This window comes from Calliphora vicina, chromosome 1 (assembly GCF_958450345.1).
Source record: "Calliphora vicina chromosome 1, idCalVici1.1, whole genome shotgun sequence".
In the NCBI taxonomy this organism is placed as follows: domain Eukaryota; kingdom Metazoa; phylum Arthropoda; class Insecta; order Diptera; family Calliphoridae; genus Calliphora; species Calliphora vicina.
This window is the reverse complement of record NC_088780.1, coordinates 28,181,379-28,204,392: the sequence shown is the minus strand read 5'-3', so window position 1 is coordinate 28,204,392 and position 23,014 is coordinate 28,181,379. Positions and strand designations below refer to the sequence as shown.

The window sequence follows — 23,014 nt, the reverse complement described above, 5'->3', positions numbered from 1 at the left end:
TTCACACTTTTTATAATAAAAACGCCCACTAAATTGTATTTCTGAATAATTCATTTTATTATTTTACCTTCAGACATCTATCTTTTTATTTGTTTAATGTACAATAACTATAAATTTCAATTGACATTTTTACAATTTGGCACTAATGAATGATGAATCATGTTTGCATTAGATTTCTTCTAAAGTTGAATTTTTACCAAAAGTAATTTCTTGTCAATATACATATATTGTAGTTTTTTATTCAAGTTCTAGGTAAACTTTTCAATAACTTTTGTATACATTTTAAATATCAAATTGATTTAAATTAACACTATTACAGTTTGAGTATTGCTTTTTTAAATCTTCCTCATTCAGAGGTGTTAATACGGATGAATCATTGTAAGTTAGATTTCTCTGATAATTTTCGGATTTTGAAGATGAATTTTTAACGAAAAATATCTCTTCATTGTGCAATATATTTTTCCTGTACAAGTCCAAGGAGAAATGTGTTATATTTCTTAAAAACTCAATTTGTATAACTGAAAATAGAAATTTATTTGTTATAAATAATGAAAACTATCTGAAAAAAAAACTCACCAAATAAAATACAAAGTCCCAATAGTACTATGGGCGAATATAGTGTATAACCGTAAGCCATACAAAATATAACTTGATCCAATAAAAATAGGGCTTGATAAATAACCACAGAAAAGGACAACACTAGCCATGATACAATTAAAGAATTCGATTTCTAAAAGTGAAGAAATTTTAATTAATTACATACTTTTATTATATTGTATATTGTTTTTAAATTACCTTGTTACTTACCTTAATAATGCCTTTAATTAGGTTTACCGATGTTACAATCATTATTAAAGAGTACATCAATAAAAATATCTTATAAAAAGTTATATAGAAATAGTCTCTAGTATCGTAGGATAATTTCTCATTTTCCTTATCTAAGGTTATTTCGAATATAAATGTTGCAATTATATTTAAAACCCCTACGAAATACACAAATATGTTCAGGGCTCCAATAAATATGCCCAGTTCAAAGCGTTTTTCTAATTGCATTATTGAAAATATCTGATATGTTTAATTAGATTTACAAGTTGTGAACAATTTAAGCGCAAAATAGCAACTACTTAATTAGAAAAATATTTTCATGCTGCTGCAGTTTTGTTTTCAATATTTTTTTACGATTATGGGAACTAATTGATAATTTATTAACGTGCTCCCTACTATAACATGGTTTTATTTAAAATCATTAAATTAATCTTATTCAGTAAATTAATCATATTCAATTCAATCTTTAATTATTGATGAAAGGGGTTTTTAATGGATTTCTAATGGAGGGATATCGCAATAATTAAGACATTATTGGTTTGCAGGGTTCAAAATATCAAAAGGTTCCAGAATATAAATAGCAGAATTGTGAAAGTAATAAGTATTTTGGCACTCACTACTCAATACTGTATGTTTTTCCCGGTACTCAGTACCAAAAAATAATTACCCATTCCTTTCTGAACAATAAGGACAAAACTGGTATGTGTTTCAGTAAAAATTACAACTGTGTTTGTGTAATAGCAATTTCGAGTACTCAAAAGAAAGTATTGAGTAGTTTTTTAACTCTAACAAATAGTATGCTAATAAATATTTCCATTTGGAACTATACTCTCAAAGGGATAACTTTAACACAACTTAATAAATAAAATAAAACTAAAGTTTTCTTGTTAAAGGGGGCGAGGCGACAGTATACTTTCAATTCTACGAATTAGTAATATATATTTCATTATTTTATTGTAGTATTTCATTTAAAACTTTAAATAATAATAGAAACATTGCACAGTGGGGTAATTCCGTAAAAAGTGGAAAAAAAACTTTGTAATTTCTTAACGGATAGTCAAATTATGATAAAGGTGTAGTTGGGTTTAAGTTTTGAATTTGGAAGGGGCTAAGATCGGGTTGAGTCTCGAGACCCCAAAGTATACCTAGGGTATAATAAAAAAAGGAAAAATATTTTTGTTCTCGATTAAATTTGAAAATAAGTATGTAGTTTTTACATTTTTTAAACTCAACTACATCTCTTAGCACTTAATTAAAATCGACTATTCGTTTATAAATTAAAGATTTTCTACACTTTTTTTCGAATTTTCCCACTGTACATTGGGTAATAAATTGTTAGTAAAGCTCAACAAAATATAAGTTTTGTTGTGTGTTTACAAATAAACACCCTTTTATTGATTAAATCTATATACACAGAAAAAAATTACGACAAATCAATTGTCATATTAATTACCAAATTCGTCACTACAATTAATTTTTTAATTAAAAAGGCACCAACAATCGATTTTGTAAATATAAAAAATGAAATGGTTACTTAAAGTTGTTAACACTCAACAATATTTTTTAACTACAAGATTGTCTTATTGAACAATTAATTGTTTAACAATCAACTATTATTATATTTAAATATTAAGATAATCATATTAAACAATTTTGATGTTAACAGTTAATTTTTCTTTTCGCTAATGGATTTAAAAGAAATTATTACTATTTTATTGACCTTTCTATGGTTCTTTATTAATAAACTAGTTTTAATCTTGAAAATTACATTGAAAAGAGAGTTTTTCTTGATATTTCATCCCAATCTTATTGGCTGAGTTCTATTACTAAAGTCGCACAATCGTGGATATAATCGAACATGGATTATACATCGGGTATGACATTGAATTGGGTTAGAGGGGAGAATGCATTGGAGGAACGACACATGTGGTCGCTATATAATTCTTAATAATGTTGTATGGAATCTTGCATTTTATTCAGATTTATTCAAAGATGATCAATCGTATTTGCTATATTTCTTGCGAAGGACCATTGTATGCTCTTTCAGATTTGTATGTGAACCCTGTGGAAAGAATATCTCTTTAAATAATTTTTCGTCCAATGTTATTCTATTAAAAGTTACAACAACTTAGTTCATAAACATACCTTGTATATGTATGTATGTCTGTTTATTTATTTGTGTGTTTGGGGTTGACCTTTTGGGGAAAAATTCCTATTTCGCCCCCTCTGGATCCGCGCCTGTGCTGGACCGATCCTCTTGAAATTGCTGAATGTTTTTCTATATCTGGAAGGAATAATAGGATACTTTTGATTTTGAAATTTCAAGTGGTGTGCCACGTCCACGTCCCCATACGAACTAAATAAGTCTTCAAACTTTATAGGAATCAATTTCGTATCACTGCATGAAGTTTACCCAAAAAATGAGAGTATTGTTACAGTATTTAAATTTTCTATGAACCAATTTCTTATCACTGTACGGAGTTTAGCTAAAAATGGTCGGGATCGGAACAGTGGACCCTCTCATTTTTTTCTCCCAGGGGGTGGCGGGCTGCCTGAACTTTTCCATGATGTTATCCTCTTTTCCAGGTGGAGGAGTGGTCAGGGGGCTTCTTGGATGGATTGTTTAGAGGGAGGTTAATTTTAAAAACTCGAAAGCCATGATTTTAAATTTTTCGTCCTCTGCCAGGGATCGAACCTGGAGTGCTTGGTTTTTGTAGGTAAGTACTTTAACCACTACACCATGCCGCATCTCATACAAAGTACATATTGAATTTTGAATATCTGGATAACTAAAATTGCGAGATTTTTCAAACTTTGAAAATTAGCGGGTTATTACAAAAGTATACATACGATCGACTTATTAATATACATACGATCGACTATCTATATATTTAAAAATACCAGGCCTGACTCCTTCATTCACTCATTCATTCACTGAATCAATATGTCGATCGTATATATACTTTTGTAACGGTGTGTATATACAGTCGGAGTCAAAATTTAGTATACAACACGCATTTTCATCTATGAAGCTAAATATTTTAATTAGAGAAATAAATATATAAGTTTAAATAAACTTAAAATTAAGTTTAGAGTATAATTTTTTATTATTTTAAAAAACTTTGAAAATTAAAATTGTTTTCGTGGAAAAAAAAAGAAACAAGTACCTAAAAACAACAGTCAAAAATTAGTATACAGTTAATGAATAACACTCTATTTTATATTACTAAAATCCGAAAATAAAAAGTTAATATTTTGTTGGTCCTCCATTGAATATAATTACGGACTCTTCAGTTACATCTTTAATAATTTTGCCCCTCTTCCGTTAAAGCTGTTCGGAGTTCGTGCTTAGATGAAATGCTTTGTTTTCTAATATTCCGGTCTAAAATTTCCCACATGAGGAGCCGCAGAACAAAAGGTACTTTTTTGAAAATTTAAAAATTTTGGGAAATTGATTTTTGCTAGAAGAAGTACCTTTTGTTTTTAGGCTTTTGAGCCGAGTTGGAATCATGCCACTATGGAAAAAAGGCTCTTGAGTGGTATTCAAACAATAATGTCAATTTTGTATCACTGGAGGCAATTCCAACTGTCCATAACTTCGGCCTGTGGAAGGGTATTGGGCTGTTGTAAAAAAAGAATTAAAGCACACAGGAATCGTATCCCAGGACATATCCGATTTCAAGCGTACGTAGACCGTGTCGTCCATCTTTAAAGGGATGCTTTCCGGAAAAACTGGATAAATTTATAAATACATAACGAGTAATATGCCAATATTTTAATGTTTAATGAATTTGTAAAATATTTGAATAAATTTAGGTTTTTTTTCAGAATTTTTTTATTGAACGATTTATTTATTTAACTTAGTAGAAGTATATACAAGATTAATGACGATTTAAGATATTTGTATTAAACACTTCGTATATAATACGATTTTTGGTTAGAAGTTTTTACATAAAAAACTATTTTTGCTCAGAAATATTAACAATCGCAGATCGAACTCCTTTTCCATATTAAACTTTTATTTCAAATATCATTGGCGTTTTAAGATTTACTTTATATGTATATCGTTAGAAATAATGATGAGCACAGCTATTCGAGCTATTTTGATGGATTAAACGCTTTATTTTTTTTTTCATATAAAGATACATTTTTGATCTATCCTCTTTTCTCGATGGATTGCTCAAAGTTATTTACGTTTACAGGTTTTTGATGCTTTTGTAGAAATATCGATTGGACAGATATATGGTTTAAAATACGGTTTATCATAGATCGAGTTTTTTTTCTCGATTAGGCTCTCGTCTTTTCTGAAATTTACTTACGCTTTAGTTAACACACATAAGTACCTTAATTAAATTCCTTAATTGCTTTCGTCTTATAAATGCTTTATTAGGTGAATATCGTATAAAAATTTAAAAAAATAATAATATTTAATATTCGTATGTATACAGTAAATGTTTTGTGATAAAAGTACACAGAGAAAACAGATTCGTAATAGCAACCGAATTTGTTGCCAATCGATTGATTCGGTTGCACACATAGAATTTTTCGATTCTATCAACAGAAAATCAGTGGATAAAGTAGAATTTCGGTTGAAGCAACCAAACTTTTGTTACCACTTCTAAAATTTTGTAGCCACAACTTCAAAATTCGGTCACTAAGACAGAATCATTCGATTGGCAACAAATTCGATTGCTATTACGAATCTGTTTTCTCTGTGTATCAAAACAGGGTATTATTTCAAATTATCATGCGTTTATACTTAAAATGAATACATATTTTTGTTTTCAATAAAGGATCGTATTTAGTTATCTCTTGTTCATAATGTATGTATGTATAATACTTCAAATTTATTTCCAGCCAATATTTCCAGTGGAATCTGCTGCAGTTGGCTCATAATCGGGAGGCAAACTGAAACCCATAACTTCAAGAGGTGGCTGATTGTTGGTACCTGCCTTAGGAGTATTATGCTGACTAAATGGTTGAGAAGGACTGGGCATAACATGAGCTGGATTTAAAGGTTGCATTTCGGGAGCTGATGGTGGGGGTGCAGATGGTGTTATGGCAGCTCGGGGTGGGGTAGGTGTAACAGCTGATATATTAGCTGTGGGATATAAATTATTGCTGGCTGGGGCAGCTGATGGTGGTGGACCCGAAGGTCCGCTTGTGCCATTTGTAGACATACTTGGGTCATTTAAAAATACTGGATATCTGGGCTTAAAAGTATTACTTTCAAATTGTTCTGAACGCACATCTTCTTCAAACATGGGGGGAGCTTCAAACAAAAAAATATATAAAATTATTTTGATATACAAAAATCAAGAAATCATAAAAATGAACTTACGTATAGGTTTATACATGGGTCCACTACCCGGTTGTGTTGTTATGGCTCCCTCATCCGCAGTGCTAGCATATAACGGAACTGTACCAATGCTAAATGGAAACTCTATAACTAAGTCGCCATGTATGCGTGACACTTTTGCTATAAATTTCAAGGTATATGAAACTTTTATAATACTACAACTTTCCAGAGAAGACGGTGTAGTCGAGGGAATTTGCAAAAACTCATTAAATTCGGCTTTATTTAGCTTTACCACTTCGCCACAATGATTATCGGATACTTTAAGTTCGGTTTCTTTTGTTTTCGTTTCGGGACTACGACTTGTATAGATAATCTTTTTCATTAGACGCACTTTTACATCCGAACAATGTACATCGGATTGATTGTCTAATACTACATTGAAGCGTACTTTTTGTCCGGGTGCATAGGCTGCAAAGGGTACTTTAACGCTCATAACCATGGGTCCCTTGGTGCCACAACATAAACTCCAACAGAAGGTTTTTTCTTCGATTTTTTGTAAAGGTTTCTGGGGGAAAAAATAAAAAAATTAATGGGTGTTAGACAAGCAGGTAAAAAACTGATTTAAGTCTGATTCATTTTTAAATTTGTATGATAATTAAACAGTTATTAAATAATTTTGTTGGTGTTTTCCACAAGTCATGATCCGTCCTTGCAACAGAATCAGACCCTTATAATTTCCGATAGGATAATAAAGAAACATTTCTACACTTACCGCATGATTTGGATTTAAGTTTAAATCGTAGGGCGACACCACAGTATAAGCCTTTTTAAATACATTATTATAGCGCATAACACGATCCACAACTACGGACACCTCATGTTGTATTTGACCCCAGGCACCGTTGAGTGAGGTGGGAGCATTTGGTGGTATAGTACCTTGGAATGGAAAGACATATTTGCCGGCTGGCAACTCCAATTGTGCACCACCACTTTGACCATACACGTATTTCTCATTGCTGTAATACAACTCGGACGACGAATAGGTTTCGATGGCCTTTTCACGATTACCCTGAGTATCCTGTTTCGTTATATTCTCAGTCCAGCGTACTTCAGCAAAACCACTTATGGTTATAAAAATAGCTATGATGAGACATTGAAAGTAAAATTTAAATTAGTTGCAAAAAAACAAAATATACTTATGAATGAATTATTATTATTATTATTATTATTATTTGTTCTGTATAAATAAATTTGTGGTTGATTGGTTTTGTATACGAGACGTTGTCTACATACATACATACATATATTTAAAACTTTTTTAATCTTTCGTAAAAAACTAGTCTTTATTCGTTGATTACGTTAGAATTGTGTTTAATTTGTTGAGAATAAGAATAAATAGAATGTCAGATACTTGAAAAAAAAATATAATAGCATTTTAGTTATTTATTGAGGTTTTTGTAATACGATTTTGTATCATAATAGGGTGAACTTAATTCATTATTATGGTCTTTAATTAAATAATTATTTTATTGAATTAAAAATGGCCAGTCGGCATTAAATGAAAGTATACTTGTAGTTATATGTAGTTTTATGTTGTAATAAATAAATATGGACATTTGTCAATTTGTTAAAAGTTTGCGTGTTAAAGTTTGTTTTTTTATAAAATTGTTTAGTTTTTAAAAACAGGTCACACTAAATTGAGTTAAAAATAGAAATAGATTCGTAAAATTTTATTGTATTCTTAAAAAATATATGTATTTTATTCATACAACAACTCGTTAAAGTAGTTTTTGTCTAAAAAACTCTATAAAACACACTGATTTTAGAAAGATTATTCAAAACCCTCAAAATCTCTTCGTGCTGATGGCTATGCTGATTTTCAAAAAACTTGGTTCAGTTGATTTGGAGTATCTTACACAATTCCAAGGTCTCTCGGTTTGCAAATTGGTGTTTCCAGAAATCTGGAAAGTTGCCCGTATTATTCCTAATCTCTTAAAAGACAAAGCCGCTACCCTCGGAGAATCATACCATTCTATATCACTTTTGTGACCCGTAACAAAGGTTTTGGAATACTTCAACATGACTTCATGTTTCAGCATAACACAACCACGGCATTGAACGTAATATCCACCCAGATCGCTAATGCGCTCAATCAGCAACAGCCGTGTCAACGCACTATTATTGATGATTTGAATCTATCTAAAGTCACTCTACACTGTTAAAAGACATTTCGAATACCGACGTTGTCAAAAGCTGGATTATCTCTTTGTTGTGTTCAGAGGCAAAAAATCCATATATTAGAAGATAAAAATGGGAGGAGGGGTACTGCACCCCAATATTCCTCAATGATGTCGTATGGTGATTATAATACTATATTCCCATTCGGTTTAAAAATCGATGGCAAACTAAGTGGCAATATTTCTCAATATCTGGCCACCATTTCGGACTTTCTGCAGGAACGCAAACTTATTTTAACAAAATTAACGGTGACCCTCTCACCTCTTGGACCAATAAAGTTTCTCGACCCGGATCCGGTTCAGACTGATATCTTTACGGTACAAACTTTCAAAATCCTCGTGGTAGTCTTCGACAGCCTCTATATTTTTCATTACACGCCATCTACTTCAACCAGAAGGGGAATAACAAAAATAAGGTCCTAAGTGCTCTCGCTGGTGTCCATTGGGGAATTAGTAAAGACACGATTGTAGCTCTCTCCTAATGTACCTCATTCATCAGCGACACCAAATGAAGAGGTCTCCAAACTGCCCAGAATAATGCACTCTGTATCGTCACCGGTTGTGTCAAGATGACTAACGTAAATCATCTACTTGATCAGACCAGACGGTTCCTGATGGCATGTCACCAGCCATGCAACACCAACCATCAGTTTCTGATCCAGAATCCCCTTCCTCGACACATCTGGATGGAATTTCGACGATATCGCGCGGACCAGATTGTCCTTAGCGTGTGCCGAGATTGCATAAACTGGCTGTCACTAAAACAACAGGGTCCTGAATGAATATTCCCCTGCGATTCCAGATTGTCAACAGATTGTCCTTAGCGAGTGCGCAGAAATGATTGCATAAAATGCAGGCTTGGGCGATGCCAATTACATTTTCCATTAAATTACTTTAGGTGTAATTGCAATTGATAATTTCAAATTACAATTACATGTAATTGTAATTGAAGAATTATGATTACAATTACTGGTAATTGTAATTGCGATTTTTCAATTACAATTACATGTAATTGTAATTTGAAAAATTCAATTACAATTAACAGTAATTGTAATTGAAAAATGGCAATTACAATTACCAGTAATTGTAATTGATAGAAAAAGCATATGTAATTTATTAAAAAGTAATTTAATTACTTTAAATTCAATTACATTTATAAATATTAAACCGGTTTACCGTTTTTTTCATCTTTGTAAACTCGACCGGTTTCAGGTTTCTTTAACGGTTTTAATGAAATATGTTTTTTTAAAGCTCATTTAAACATATTTTTAAAAACTTTGATACTATTTTTAAAAATATTATTTCGTCAAAGATATAAAATAATTGCATAAAGAATTAAAAAATGTAAAATTTTCGAGGATTTATTACTCAATTCTTAAGGACCATATAAGGACCATTTACGAACACATTAAGCTGCATAAATATCTAAAAAATATTAATATTGAACAAAAATTCCATACCTATCCGTAATTTATATTTGCAAATCATACTACAGGATTTTGTGAATATAGTCCATATTTGGCTATACCTCCCATACATAGCTGTAAATTGTGAATATTTTTATTCAAAATATTTCCAAAAACTTAATTATTTTTGAATGTTAGTTATATTTGAAAAAATAAATTTATATTGAAATCATTCTATATTATTCAAAATAGGATACTAATTAATATATATCTATTTAGAATATAAAGCAATAAATATTATTTGATTTAAATAGAATACGATATTAAATATATTATACTTAAAAGTTTTGAATAAACATTGATAAAATTATACTAATATTATTTGTATTTTAGTAACAATAAGTTGTATTTTATTCAATATATAATGAATAGATTTTAAAATATTTTAATCAATAGGAAAACATGTAATTATTTTCAAATTATATTCTTATAGCAAAAATTAAATATTAATTTAGTTTATTCAACTAGTTATAAATGAAATATTATTTTATTTATTCGAAAATTTGTTGATAGATTTTATTCAAAGCAATTTTCTTTGAATAATTTTATTTCTCCAAAAAAAGAAAAATATTTAAATATTCAACAAAAAAATTTAGAATACTTTTATTCATAGAAATTTTCTTTGAATAATTTTATTTGTGAAAATAAAGTCAAATATTTTAACAACAAATTTTTGAACAGTTTTATAAAAAAAAAAATTTTTGTGTGAAAATGAGCTCAAACGATGAAGATGTTTCATCCGATGATTATGAAAAAGATCCTTCGTTTTCTATGAAAAAACAAAAACAATGTTCAAAAATAATTCAACGATAAATAGCCCTAGGAGGAATGCCATGTCAGACGATCATTTTGAACAACTAGTTACTTTAAAAACAGTTTTCAAAAATAATTCATGAATTTTGTTCTTCACAATTTAAATTAATAATAAACCTCCAATTGAAACCATAAATCTGTGTTCATATTCTAGTGATAATCAATGATTAAGTAGTAGTTTTTAAAAATAGAATATTAGATATCAGAGAATTAGGGTCTGAAAAAAATTTGTAATTCGTTTTGAAAATAACATTTTCAACTCAGAATTATTGTGAAATAAAAATATTCTTTAACATTTATTAGAATTATTTCTATTCAGTAATTTTTGGAAAAATAAATTTATTTGTTTCAAATTTGTGAGAAATAAAAATATTTCTAAAGTTTTATTAGAATTATTTCTATTCAATAATTTTTTGTTTGAATAATTTTAGTTTTTTGTGTTTTGTTTGAATAAATATTCCAAAGAAATTAGTTGATTTTTTTGTATCTAAATGAAATAAATTTAAATTTTATTCAACTTTGTTTTATTTGAATATATAAAATTTTACTATTTTCTAAAAAAATATCAACATAATTTAATTAAACTAATATAAAATGATTATATTTATAATTTATTTGGTTTTAAAAGATATAAATATGGATAAATTTAACTGTAAATATTATTAATAAATTAGACAAATACTTTATTTAACTAATAAATAATTTGGAAAATAAATATTTATAATTGGAAACAAAAACTAAAATAATATAAAAAATATTTATATTTTGTATTTTAATCACAAGTTACAGCTATGCTCCCATATAAGGTCAACTCCCGAATAAGATCGTAATAAATTTCTTACAAATATAGTTATCAAGTTGAAATTCGAAACAAAAAATTTCAATATATATAAAAATCACTGTACTCAATTTTATGAAGATAAATTATCGTCATAGCCTTCGCATGAGAAACATTTCCGGAAAACTCATTAACCTTCACAAATCTCCAAAATAAATCTTTACTGAACCAAGTAGGTCATAGCCCCACATATGTCCCTTAACCCAAAAATACATTAACGCACATTTATATCGATCAAAAATTTAACAGAAATCAGTTTCAAGTAGACAGAAATCATACTATTTGATTTTGAGACTATGGGTTCATAATTATATATTGCACGTATATAAGGCTCATATCCGGAAAATTCATTAAACGCGAATATATGTATATTAAAATTTCCGTATGCAAAATTTTGAACTATGTCTAAATATATTTGTATACCCTTTTTATACCCTTCAGCTTCGTGAGAAGGGTATATATAAGTTTGTCATTCCGTTTGTAATTTCTACATTTTTCATTTCCGACCCTATAAAGTATATATATTCTGGATCCTTATAGATAGCGGAGTCGATTAAGCCATGTCCGTCTGTCTGTCTGTCTGTCCGTCTGTCTGTCTGTCTGTCTGTTGAAATCAATTTTCTGAAGGCCCCAGATATCTCCGGGATCCAAATCTTCAACAATTCTGTCAGGCATACTTTCGAGAATTTTGCTATTTAAAATCAGCAAAATCCGTCCATAAATAACGGAGATATGAGCAAAAATCCGAGACAACCTCTGAAAATTTCATCAAAAAACACAATGTATTGCATGCTTTGACAAAAAAACAACAAAACGTATGCTTGGGTGTGCAAGCTTTGTGTATTTGGTTTTTTTTTGTTTTTTGTTTCTTTTGGCGTTGTTGTTGTTTTTTATACAACTAAACGTTTGTTTGGTTGTGTGTTGGTTTTTTTGACAAAAAAGCAACAAAACGTATGTTTTTGGATGTGCATGCTTTGCGTATTTTGTTTTTTTTTGTTTTTTGTTTCTTTTGGCGTTGTTGTTGTTTTTTATACAACTAAACGTTTGTTTGGTTGTGTGTTGGTTTTTTTGACAAAAAATCAACAAATCTTATGTTTGAATGTGCATGCTTTGCGTATTTTGTTTCTTTTGGCGTTGTTGTTGTTTTTTATACAATTAAACGTATGTTTGGATGTGTGTTGGTTTCATTGCCTTGCGTATTTTGTTTTTTCTTTTGGTGTTTTGTTTCGTTTGGCGTTGTTGTTGTTTTTTGTGTTCTTGATAAATTTAGGATGCTGTACGCTGAAAGTGGGCAATGTACATACATATATACTAATTATAAAAAATAATAATGCATCCACAACAAAGGTGAAGGGTATATAAGATTCGGCATAGCCGAATATAGCACTCTTACTTGTTTATAATCGGATTCTTCACTTGAATTAAGTATATATAATTATTTTACATTCAAAATGAAATAACTTCTGCGCAAAATAGTATTTTTAACAATTGTTATATTATTTCATATATTTATTTAATAGTATTTCAATGACATTTTCTCAATCCTCATACATAATAGGATCTTTATACCAATGTAACTTCTATAATTCTCATCATATTTCGGTGGAGGGTATTTCAGACTCGGCAAGTTTGTTAATTTTGTTCAATAGTCGTACATCATATTTCAAAAATGGTCAATATGTTAGTTCTGAGAAGTAAATGTTCTAATTTAGAGGGATATAAAATGATATGAAGTTGGAGTTTCGAATTAATGCGTCTTGCAATGAGTAGAATGTATACTTTGAATTTCAGAGAATTCGAAGTTGCTAAAAATCCATATACATATGTACTTCGAAAAAATTTAAAAATTATTGTTTACAAACTATACTTATATAAAGATTTTCAATCTTTGTTGGGAAACTGAAGACTAATTTAATTAATCGAGTATGCATCAGTAGATATGTATGTGTTACTATATAACATACTGGTCTTCGGCATTCTACTGCACACTATAAAAATAAGTAATTGGTAACTTCTGTAATTTTATATTGTTTTAATAATAAATACTTTGAAAGTAATCTTTACTAGTTTTAGTCATATTACTATTACTTTTTCTTAATTTTGTAATTGTAATTTGCATTTTTCAATTACAATTACATGTAATTGTAATGTAAAATTTTGCAATTACAATTACTTGTAATTGTAATTGAAAAATTCAATTACAATTACATGTAATTGTAATGTGCTATTGGTCAATTACACATTACAAGTAATTGTAATTGCAAAAATCCAATTACAATTACAAGGTAATGGTAATGTACCAGTAATATATTACACAATGTAATCATTACCGCCCAAGCCTGATAAAATGGCTGTCACTAAAACAACTGCGATCTTGAATAGTGAGAGGCAACTCCCCAGGCAAACACGATTCATTCTTGCACAGTTGGTGCAGTATGCTGTGTCGAATCTTATATACTTATGTGGATTATTTGCTATGAGTTTTATCCTGATAACGTTATTTATAAGAGATTTTTGAGTATTAAAGTGATTTTCGGAATTAGATATTATATGGGAGCTATGGTCAAATATAGACCGAGCCTCAAAAAATATGGTCTTATAATTTCCTTTAATACGAAACATATTTTTGCTGGATTTTGTATAGATACCTATATTATATAGGCATTTATGTACCACGCCCATTTTTAATATCAAAATTTCAAAACATAAAATAAATAATAATATTTGTAGAAAAAGGATTTCTTCCTCAAAATTCAAATTGCGTCTAAATGATGAAAAGTACTCGCATAATCCGTAATATTATCCTAAATAGAGATTTTGAAAATTTGTTTAACAAATTTATAAAAATATATTTTTGAAATAGCTATAAAAACAGTTAAACAAATATTTAAATCTTAGCTTCCATTAATTTTAGAAATGCATAGGTTTTCATTAAGAATTTCCTAGAAATATCAAATTTTTTCTTGCAATTCAATTTTCAAATGACCTGTGAATTTTAGTATTAATTTAATTCAGGTAGAAAATACCGTAACCGAAATAACTGCAATTATCGTTAACGCTAAAATATCGTTTCCAAAATAATCCAAATTAGCGTTACCGTTACCTTTTTAGCTTTTCGAATCGGTAGCCAACGGTAACTCAAATATATTCCAATAGAATTTAACTTTATAATTCAGTATACATTACGATTCAGTTATAACTAAATGCGAAAACTGAAATAATCCCAATTGTTCTACTTCTAAATCAATTTTCAAACATCACATTGCCGATTAATATTGACTCTAATTTTGTATATATAAGATCAAAACAATAACCTCTCTAATAAGCTTGGAATTTCCAATTTTTTTTTATTTAAAATTAAAAAATATCCGCTCTAAGTAAGTATAAAATAAATGTATGTAAATTATTTAGTTTAACAAACATTTCAAGAGCAATGTCTTAACGTAATGCAACTAGCTGATAAGCTAAGTGGGAGCAGCAACCTTCTTATCACTTGTATTAAAGTAAATATGTAAGACTATTTATTGGTCATGTAGGACTAAGCTGCTTTAAATATGGAGTAAGAACACTTTAATATTCTAGCAGGAATTTATAATTTGTACAGAAGTAAATTATAAAAGATTAGAAAGTTAATATTAAGTTATGGATGTTATATAAAACAAAAATTAATATTATTTTAATGTATAAAATAAATATTATACCTTATACTTTATATACACCGTTTTTAAATACGAAATGTTAATTTTCCGACAGTTATTATAAAACAAAATTTGTTGGTGCATATTAACGAATATGTAACTATGTACATAAGTTATGTATTTAAATAATGTATTCCGGAATATTCATTTTTAAAAATGCCATTGCCACACCAAAGTATTTAGCAAAAATTATATTAGAAAAGTTATGAATACCAAATTGCTTGTTTGAATACCTCTTTTTAAACCACCCAGTATATGTATGTAAATAAATTTTTTACAATTGACTTTGTTAACAGAAATCAGAGAAATCAATTTGAATAGATTCTGTGTTTCTCACGCTTTGAAAGTAGTAGACACACCATTTAGTAAATCATTTAAAAAAAGTTGTTTTTAATGATTCTTAAAATAAACTCGCTTATAGAACTTATTTATTAACAATAAAGGGGTTATTTTTGACACGGAAGTTTAATTTGTGGTAACAACGGTTTAGTTAAACTCGTTACCCATTAATCTGCACTTATAATGTAACTTTAAACTCGAAAGTGTGATACAAATCTTTTGTTTGAAATTATTTAACTCTTTCAGCTACGCTTTTTTGTGTATAAGTTTAAAATCAAAACAATTGCATTTTTACTTTAATCAAGGTTAGTTTATTATAAAAAGTAAGAAAAAAATTATTCAAAACATGAAAAAACCACCCCATTCCAAGGATTTTTGTGTAGTGAAGTGGTTAGTTTACTAACCAACGTGGCGGTTGGCAAACGTCTGACGGCAAAGTTTTGCAAAAAATCATAAATGAAGACACCAACAAAAAAAAATTGTTTAGGAAAATGGCAATAGATGCCAATAAACTATGTTTTAGTAAACTAACCACCAAACCGCAAAGAGTTGGTCCATTAAACTAGAGTGTCCAACAAACCAGGTTTTGGTTTAACCGAAAAGTGTGTTTTTTAAAAAAACTGGTTAACCGGTTTTTATAATGAAGGCTTACCATGATATTGGAAGTATAAAAAATGTTGATACTTTTATTGTGGGCAAGTTTCCATCCAGCGTATTTTTAGTCAAACTTTAGTCAATAATAGGAAATTAATTTATAATAAGTTAAAAGAATCTATCATTAGATATTCGAAAATAACTATTTACTTTATATGATCTAATAACACGTGCAAAGTATGGAGAATGGTAACAAAATAAATCATTTGAAGCATTACTTTAACTATTAACATATATTTAATTATAACTATTTTCTTTACACTACTACTACTACTTCTCGCCGATCTCTCAGCCAAGCATCCTAAAATATAACAAAGTAATGGAGGTCCTACACCCATTGTTCCGATCTCGCCCATTTTTTAGCTACACTTCGTAGAGTGATACTAATCTTAAAGTCTTTAAACAATTATTGTTCACCAAATATTCGAAAATAACTAATGCAATCCAGTACATTATCAGCCAACTACGTACCATGGTAACAAAATAAATCCTTCAAAGTTTTTATGGGTGGTGTCACGACCATTTCGAGGGAAGCAGCGCACAATGGTACCGAAGTGAATTCCGCGAAGTTTTGCGGCTTTCACAATGATAATTCACCAGATATTCCATAATAACTATTTGCCACTAAAAATTACAGAATAAAAATTAAGCTATTGGTACTTTCAAATACAAAGGAATATACAGTAAATATTTTAAGAGTATCGGTCCAGTGGTTTAGCCTCCTGTAAGGTACAAACAAACAGATAAAAACAAAATTCGTACACAGAGAAAACAGATTCGTGATAGCAACCGAATTTGTTGCCAATCGAATGGTTCGACTGCAGACATAGAATTTGTCAGTTTTAACAACAGAAAGTCAGTTGATAAAGAAGAATTTCAGTTGAGGCAACCAAACTTTAGTTACCCCTTACAAAAGATTGTAGTCACAACTGTAAAATTCGGTCACTAAGATAGAATCATTCGATTGGCAACAAATTCGGTTGCTATCACGAATCTGTTTTCTCTGTGTAATTTTACTCGATTTCAGCCCCTTTTTAAAAGATCCTTTTTTGTGACTAACTTAAAAATATCTTCCTTTTAAAACAAATATTCAATTATATGTTTAAAAACTAAAGTTACCAATTTTCTCAGTTTTTCACCTTTTTACCCCTTTATATAGCCCATTGATGCTACCAAATAAGGATCTATCAACGTTCCAAATTTCAATCAAATCGGTTCAGCCGTTTAGTCTTGATATTTAAGAACTAACGCTTCCAGGTAAGGATCTATCTACGTTCCAAATTTCAATCATATCTGTACAGCTTTTTGGCGTGATTGTCAAACAAATAAACAAACAAACTTTCAAAGACATTTATATGGAATATGGATTCCTTTTACAAAATCGAATTAAATTTTAATCTTAACCATTCTTTGAATGAATTCACTACGGATTAATTCGTAGGCTTAATTTCATAGTACTTACTTCAAACGTATTGAATTCATTCATTAAAGTTTTCTTTAATTCAAATCCATTACAAAATAGCTTCAAAATTTAAATCTATTACAAAAAGGCTTCAGAAATTTTTTTCAATTTATTTTGTAAATGATTAAACACAAAACAAAAACAAATTGAATGAAGAACAAATATTATAATTAATTTTGGATAAGATTTGAATTAACAAAAATTTAATCATTATGAATTAGTTACATTTTTAATTAAATTAGAAATGAATGAATTCCAATGAAATGAAGCTAAATAATTTATTTTATGGAACAAATTGCTGACATTTATAATTCTGATTTAATTAATTCGAAGTTTTGTTTTAAACAATCTACTAAAGTTAAATTCTTTTAATTTTCTTTTTACTTAAGTTTTAAATGCAGGGTATTTAAAATTCGACCTAGAAAATAACACATAAAAAACTATTTTTTTAGTAAATAAAGATTCTGTTTTGTAATAATAAACAAAAAACAAAACATAAAAAATATTAAACTACTTGAAATTGAAAGATATAAAAAAGCCTAGTAAAACGAGTTTGAGATTTTTTTGTTTTTTTTTAATGGGCAGAGTTTTTAGAAAGAGCTAACAATTGTTAAAAATATATGATGGTACATTTTAAACTAAAAACTTCAGTAAAACACGTGTATTTCGAAATCTTAATGAACAAGTTTTAATGTGTTGAGCCTTAGGATTTTATCATCTCATACCACACAAAATTTCGAAAATTTTGCATTAACCCTCCGTCGCAATGTATCAAATTGATATCAATAAATAAAAGGCGAATTTGAAAATAATTTCTTCACTTTTTATTTTGTAAACATAAAAACAATATTAAATTCAAAGTTTTTAAAAAGAATAATAAAAATAAAATTGCAGTAAAAAGATATCAAAAATTAGCTTAAAATTTAGGGTGTTTAAAAAAATTTACAATAAAAAAATTGTTGCCTGTATCAACCAGATCAGATCAGATCGTTGAAGATAACACAGGTCAACATCAAAAAAAGGCTTCATTAACCACTATATAGATTTATCACAAAGCCACATGTAACAGGAACAAAATGAGGTATCGATCATAAAAATCGATGGATTATTGTCGAATTTGCACTCAAATTCACTTAATTGTGAATACATTCGAAAATAATCCATCGATTTTTATAATCGATATCTCATTTTGTTCCTATTACATGTGGCTTTGCGATAAAATAATTAATCTAAACAATTTCTGGGGTTTTCGATTTTTTTCGATTTTTTTTTACATAAAAAATATATTTTTTGCTTCAATTTGTAATTATAACACCGAAACTACTGAGCCGATTAAAACGCAATATATGTATATGTGGAAATTTATACATAGCACGGCGAAAATGTTTTCAACATTCAAATAATCGAAAGAAGAAAATTAACTACTCAATTTTATGTGAATCAAACAAGAAAGTTAAATTTTGTGAAAATGAGCGAATTCACTTAATTGTGAATAAATTCGAAAAGAAATCGATCGATTTTTATCTTCGATATCTCATTTTGTTCTTATTATTCGCGGCTTTGCGACAAAGTAATAAACCTGAACAAGTTCTGCCGTTTTCGATTTTTCATGAGTTTTTTAAAATAAAAAAATTTTCTATTTTCACGTAAAAAATATATTTTTTGCTTTAATTTGTTATTATAACTCCGAAACTACTGAGCTACTACTTAAGTTTACTTCAGTAATATCGGACTAACCGATATTACTGAGTTTTCATAAATTATGTGGAGAAACATTTGAAAAATTCAAATTTAAAAAAAAAAAAATTCTAAAAAAATCTATTCATAGAATTTAAAAATTTTACCATTTTTGTACTACTGGAACCGCAATACATTAAAATTGTGTAGTGGTTTAAAAAGCCTCCAAAATTATTTAGATTTTGTTGCCTTTGTAATAATACATGGTTTTGTACAAACCAGCCATCCTTGCCAATGATTCAATCATTTATTTATCATCCTTCATTAAGGATTCAAACTTTAATGTTTAAAAATTAGTGGTTTTAGTACCAATTTCGTACCAATGTTATTTATCCTCCTTCAACAATGATTCAAACTTCCTTACACAAAAATATATTGATCAAATTTTATTAGGAAACATATTGTGGGCAACAGACAATAAAAATAAAAGAAACCGAAAAGAACAGAAGCACATAAATAAAAAATAAAACAAATAAGTAAATAATGCGTTTAATATCCGCTGACGTAATCCCGGAATAGACACATAAAATACATTTAAATCATCAAATATATAAATACTAAATATTTTATTGTTAGTTAAGGGTTTGTTTAATGACACATCCACCATCCAACCAACCTCCTCCAACATATTAAAGGAGGAATTACGCATTAAAATAGATAAAATGTGCAAAATATTATAATAAAATATGCATAGATCTTAAGAAGGGAGGGAGTGGATACTTACAGCGTATAGTTTTGGGACGTGTTGTTATTAATTCGGCTGTGCCGGAGACAATTTGACCGGCATAATAGATGCCAAATGGATTGTTGTCAAATTGTATGGTACATTTACTAGCCATTATGGTAATTTATTGTAAATAACAATAGTAATTAAATGCAATTTCGTTTGTGGAAGTTGTTGTAATATTTTTTACAAGTATAAATTTATTTTTTTTTATATTTTATTTATTCAATACAGATTCCCATACACAACCAAGGTCGACGTCGTCACTCCATACACATTTTGTTGTTGTTGTTGTTTATTTATATTTATTTATTTTAATTTAATATTTGTTGTAATTTTCAATTCTTTGTAGATATTTTTTCATGTTCAACTTTAAGCACATACACGCACGCGACCGATTCTTGGAGTATCGTTTCGTTTCTTTTCTTTCTTTCATTCACTATTTCTTTGTCCGATTAAAAAACGAGTTGGCCTCCCATCTGTTGGTAAGTTGTTCTATGTACCATCAACTCCAATGTGATACTAAATTGTTGAACTTGATATAGAAAACTTTTTGTGGGCTTCTCTGTCACATAACAGACAACAAAGATACATTTCCATATGTGTGTATGTTTGTTGTATCTGTGTGTATTCCATACACACGCATACTACTCTAATAATTTACTTACAAATTGTTGAACGTTGCCCAGAGCCGTCAAAGAATTCATCTATACATCTATAATATAAATAAAAATCACATGTCGTAAGTTGTTAATTGCATCTGTTGAGAACGGCTGGACCGATTTGGAGAACTTAGGTTTTTTACAGAAAGAAAAATTTACCACGCCTACTACACTTATCAAATATATCTGCAAATATGTAACCAAAGGTAGTGAGATGGCTGCGTTAGTGTGAAGAATTCCAATGATGAAGTCATTCAATTTCAAATGGGCTGCTATGTTAGCCGTAACAAAGCATTTTGGCGCATTTTTTCATTTGTCATTCCTGAAAGACATACAAATGTTGTTCATTTACCCGTACATCTGGAAAATGGTCAAAGAGTGTACTTTACTGAGGAGATTGTATTACAACGAGTTGATTGTACTGACCAGATTTGTTGATTTTGTCCGAACGCTGCTATACTCCGAAATGCCAAGATACATATTATATTTGGAATCTATCGTCAAAGAAATTTCAACAACAAGGAAATCTAGTTCCAGGTTACCTCCATTTATTTTTCACCGACGCATTAGGTCGCATTTACACAGTCCATCCAAGAAACGATGAGTGTTTCTATTTGCGTTTAGTCAAAGTTCGTGGACCAACATCGTTCCAAGTTTTGGGAACTATAAATGGTGAATTGAGTGACACGTATAGAGAAGCGTGTCAATGCTTATAATTTTTAGAGAATGACACTAATTTGGAATACACCCTCGGATATGCTGTGTTTTTGTCAAATGCTCATCAAATATGAACATTGTTATCGATAATTATCTCAACATGCTTCCCATCAAATCGAGTGATTTGTGGATCAAATAGAAAGATGGCATGTGTGATGATATTTTGCAGCAGATGCGTATTAGAACATCAAATCCAAATTTGCAACTGAGCTAGGAAATTTACAACGAGGCTCTGATATTAATTGAGGACACGTGCTTAATGATATCGAACAATGTATTATCCGATGCACGACGCATTTAATCAAGAGTTGCGACGCGAAAACCCATATAATTGCGATGCCTTGACGCATTTAATCAGGAGCTCCCGGTTGAACTGGAAAAAGTTTTTTGATGGAGTTGATTTTGGCAACGATATGTTCGCAGAATGATATTACACTTGTACTTGCTTCATCTGGAATTGCAGCTACGTTGTTCGAAGGCTGTCGAATATGAAGGAAATCAATGCAAAATCCAATATGTAACATTTCAAAGAACAGTACGATGGATAAAGTTTTGCTGCAAAGCATACTTGTCGTTTTGATGAGAGTACAATGGCGCATAAAAAGTCTTTGGAAGCATTAGACAAAATGTGGCAAGATTTACGAAACAATCAAAGCCGGTTTGGTGGAGCGATGATTCTGTTGGCAGGTGATTTTCGTCTCAACGCCAGCCTATAAACTTAATGCATGTTTGAAGTCGTCCGTTTTGTGGAAACACGTCAATGAACTGAAATTGACGATGAACATGCGTGTTCAGCTGCAGAACATTCAATCTGCGGAAGTATTTTCCAAACAATTGCAGGACATTGGCAACGGCAAAATCCCGGCTGAATCCCGAATCAAAATCCGAACTCATACGAAAACATTGCACAAAATTACAATTGGTTGAGCGAATGTTGATGCGAAAAACATTGAATTCGACGAATTGAATTTTAAGATTCAAAGTGAAATTGCTATCGAATTGATGACGTAGAAATCGGTTGAATCCGTTACTTCCCAAGATGATGTCATCAAATAGCTAATCGAGTTTTTAAACTCGCTGGAAATACCCGGATTACCACCCCACAATCTCCAACTGAAAGTCGGATCGGTTATAATAATGTTCCGAAGTCTCTGGTCGTTGTACTCTTATGCTTCAAAGTCTTTTTTGGAGCTTCTCAACGACGAACAGGATAGGGCTAAGGTACTTATGGGTGAAAGTAATTTAACCAATTTATTGATGCATTAGACTCTAATGATTAGAGCTTCATTATAATATAAGTTTTGTTTCATGAAATGTATTTTGATGAAATTTAGGAATTTGTTCCCGGTGTCAAAAATATTGTAAACGTCATTCAAAAATAACCCATCTATTTAACCAGCTCTCATAGGAAATAATTTGGATTAAATTCCATACAGAAATTATTCATTAAATTGAATATCACAGCTTTCCTTAACCTATTTTTCTAGTACCAGCACAATATCTGCATAAATTGGGGCCATTCCCCATTTTATTTTTCGAAGAT

General features: G+C 29.5%; 2 protein-coding genes across 2 annotated transcripts; both read right to left on the bottom strand.

Moving 5' to 3' along the window:
* Window positions 1-239: 239 nt before the first annotated feature.
* On the bottom strand, window positions 240-1,101 carry LOC135963168 (uncharacterized). The gene is made up of 3 exons (XM_065514966.1): window positions 808-1,101; window positions 577-730; window positions 240-518 (listed from the first exon to the last, which is right to left on the bottom strand). The coding sequence occupies exons 1-3, from the start codon at window positions 1,051-1,053 to the stop codon at window positions 283-285; spliced, it is 636 nt and encodes a 211-aa protein (XP_065371038.1). The 5' UTR covers window positions 1,054-1,101; the 3' UTR covers window positions 240-282.
* Window positions 1,102-5,555: 4,454 nt separating this feature from the next.
* Window positions 5,556-20,215, bottom strand: LOC135955433 (arrestin domain-containing protein 1). The gene is made up of 4 exons (XM_065505787.1): window positions 20,093-20,215; window positions 6,897-7,264; window positions 6,167-6,689; window positions 5,556-6,097 (listed from the first exon to the last, which is right to left on the bottom strand). Exons 1-4 carry the CDS (start codon window positions 20,205-20,207, stop codon window positions 5,673-5,675), a joined length of 1,431 nt encoding a protein of 476 aa, XP_065361859.1. The 5' UTR covers window positions 20,208-20,215; the 3' UTR covers window positions 5,556-5,672.
* Window positions 20,216-23,014: the final 2,799 nt, after the last annotated feature.

Excerpts from the sequence above, each read along its gene's own strand:
- LOC135963168 (XM_065514966.1), bottom strand. The coding sequence starts at position 1,053 with ATGCAATTAGAAAAACGCTTTGAACTGGGCATATTTATTGGAGCCCTG. Across the intron at positions 731-807 it reads TAATTAAAGGCATTATTAAG|AAATCGAATTCTTTAATTGT; the intron begins GTAAGTAACAAG and ends CTTCACTTTTAG. Across the intron at positions 519-576 it reads GGGACTTTGTATTTTATTTG|TTATACAAATTGAGTTTTTA; the intron begins GTGAGTTTTTTT and ends TTCTATTTTCAG.
- LOC135955433 (XM_065505787.1), bottom strand. The coding sequence starts at position 20,207 with ATGGCTAGTAAATGTACCATACAATTTGACAACAATCCATTTGGCATC. Across the intron at positions 7,265-20,092 it reads ACGTCCCAAAACTATACGCT|CTATTTTTATAACCATAAGT; the intron begins GTAAGTATCCAC and ends GTCTCATCATAG. Across the intron at positions 6,098-6,166 it reads ACCCATGTATAAACCTATAC|CTCCCCCCATGTTTGAAGAA; the intron begins GTAAGTTCATTT and ends TTTTGTTTGAAG.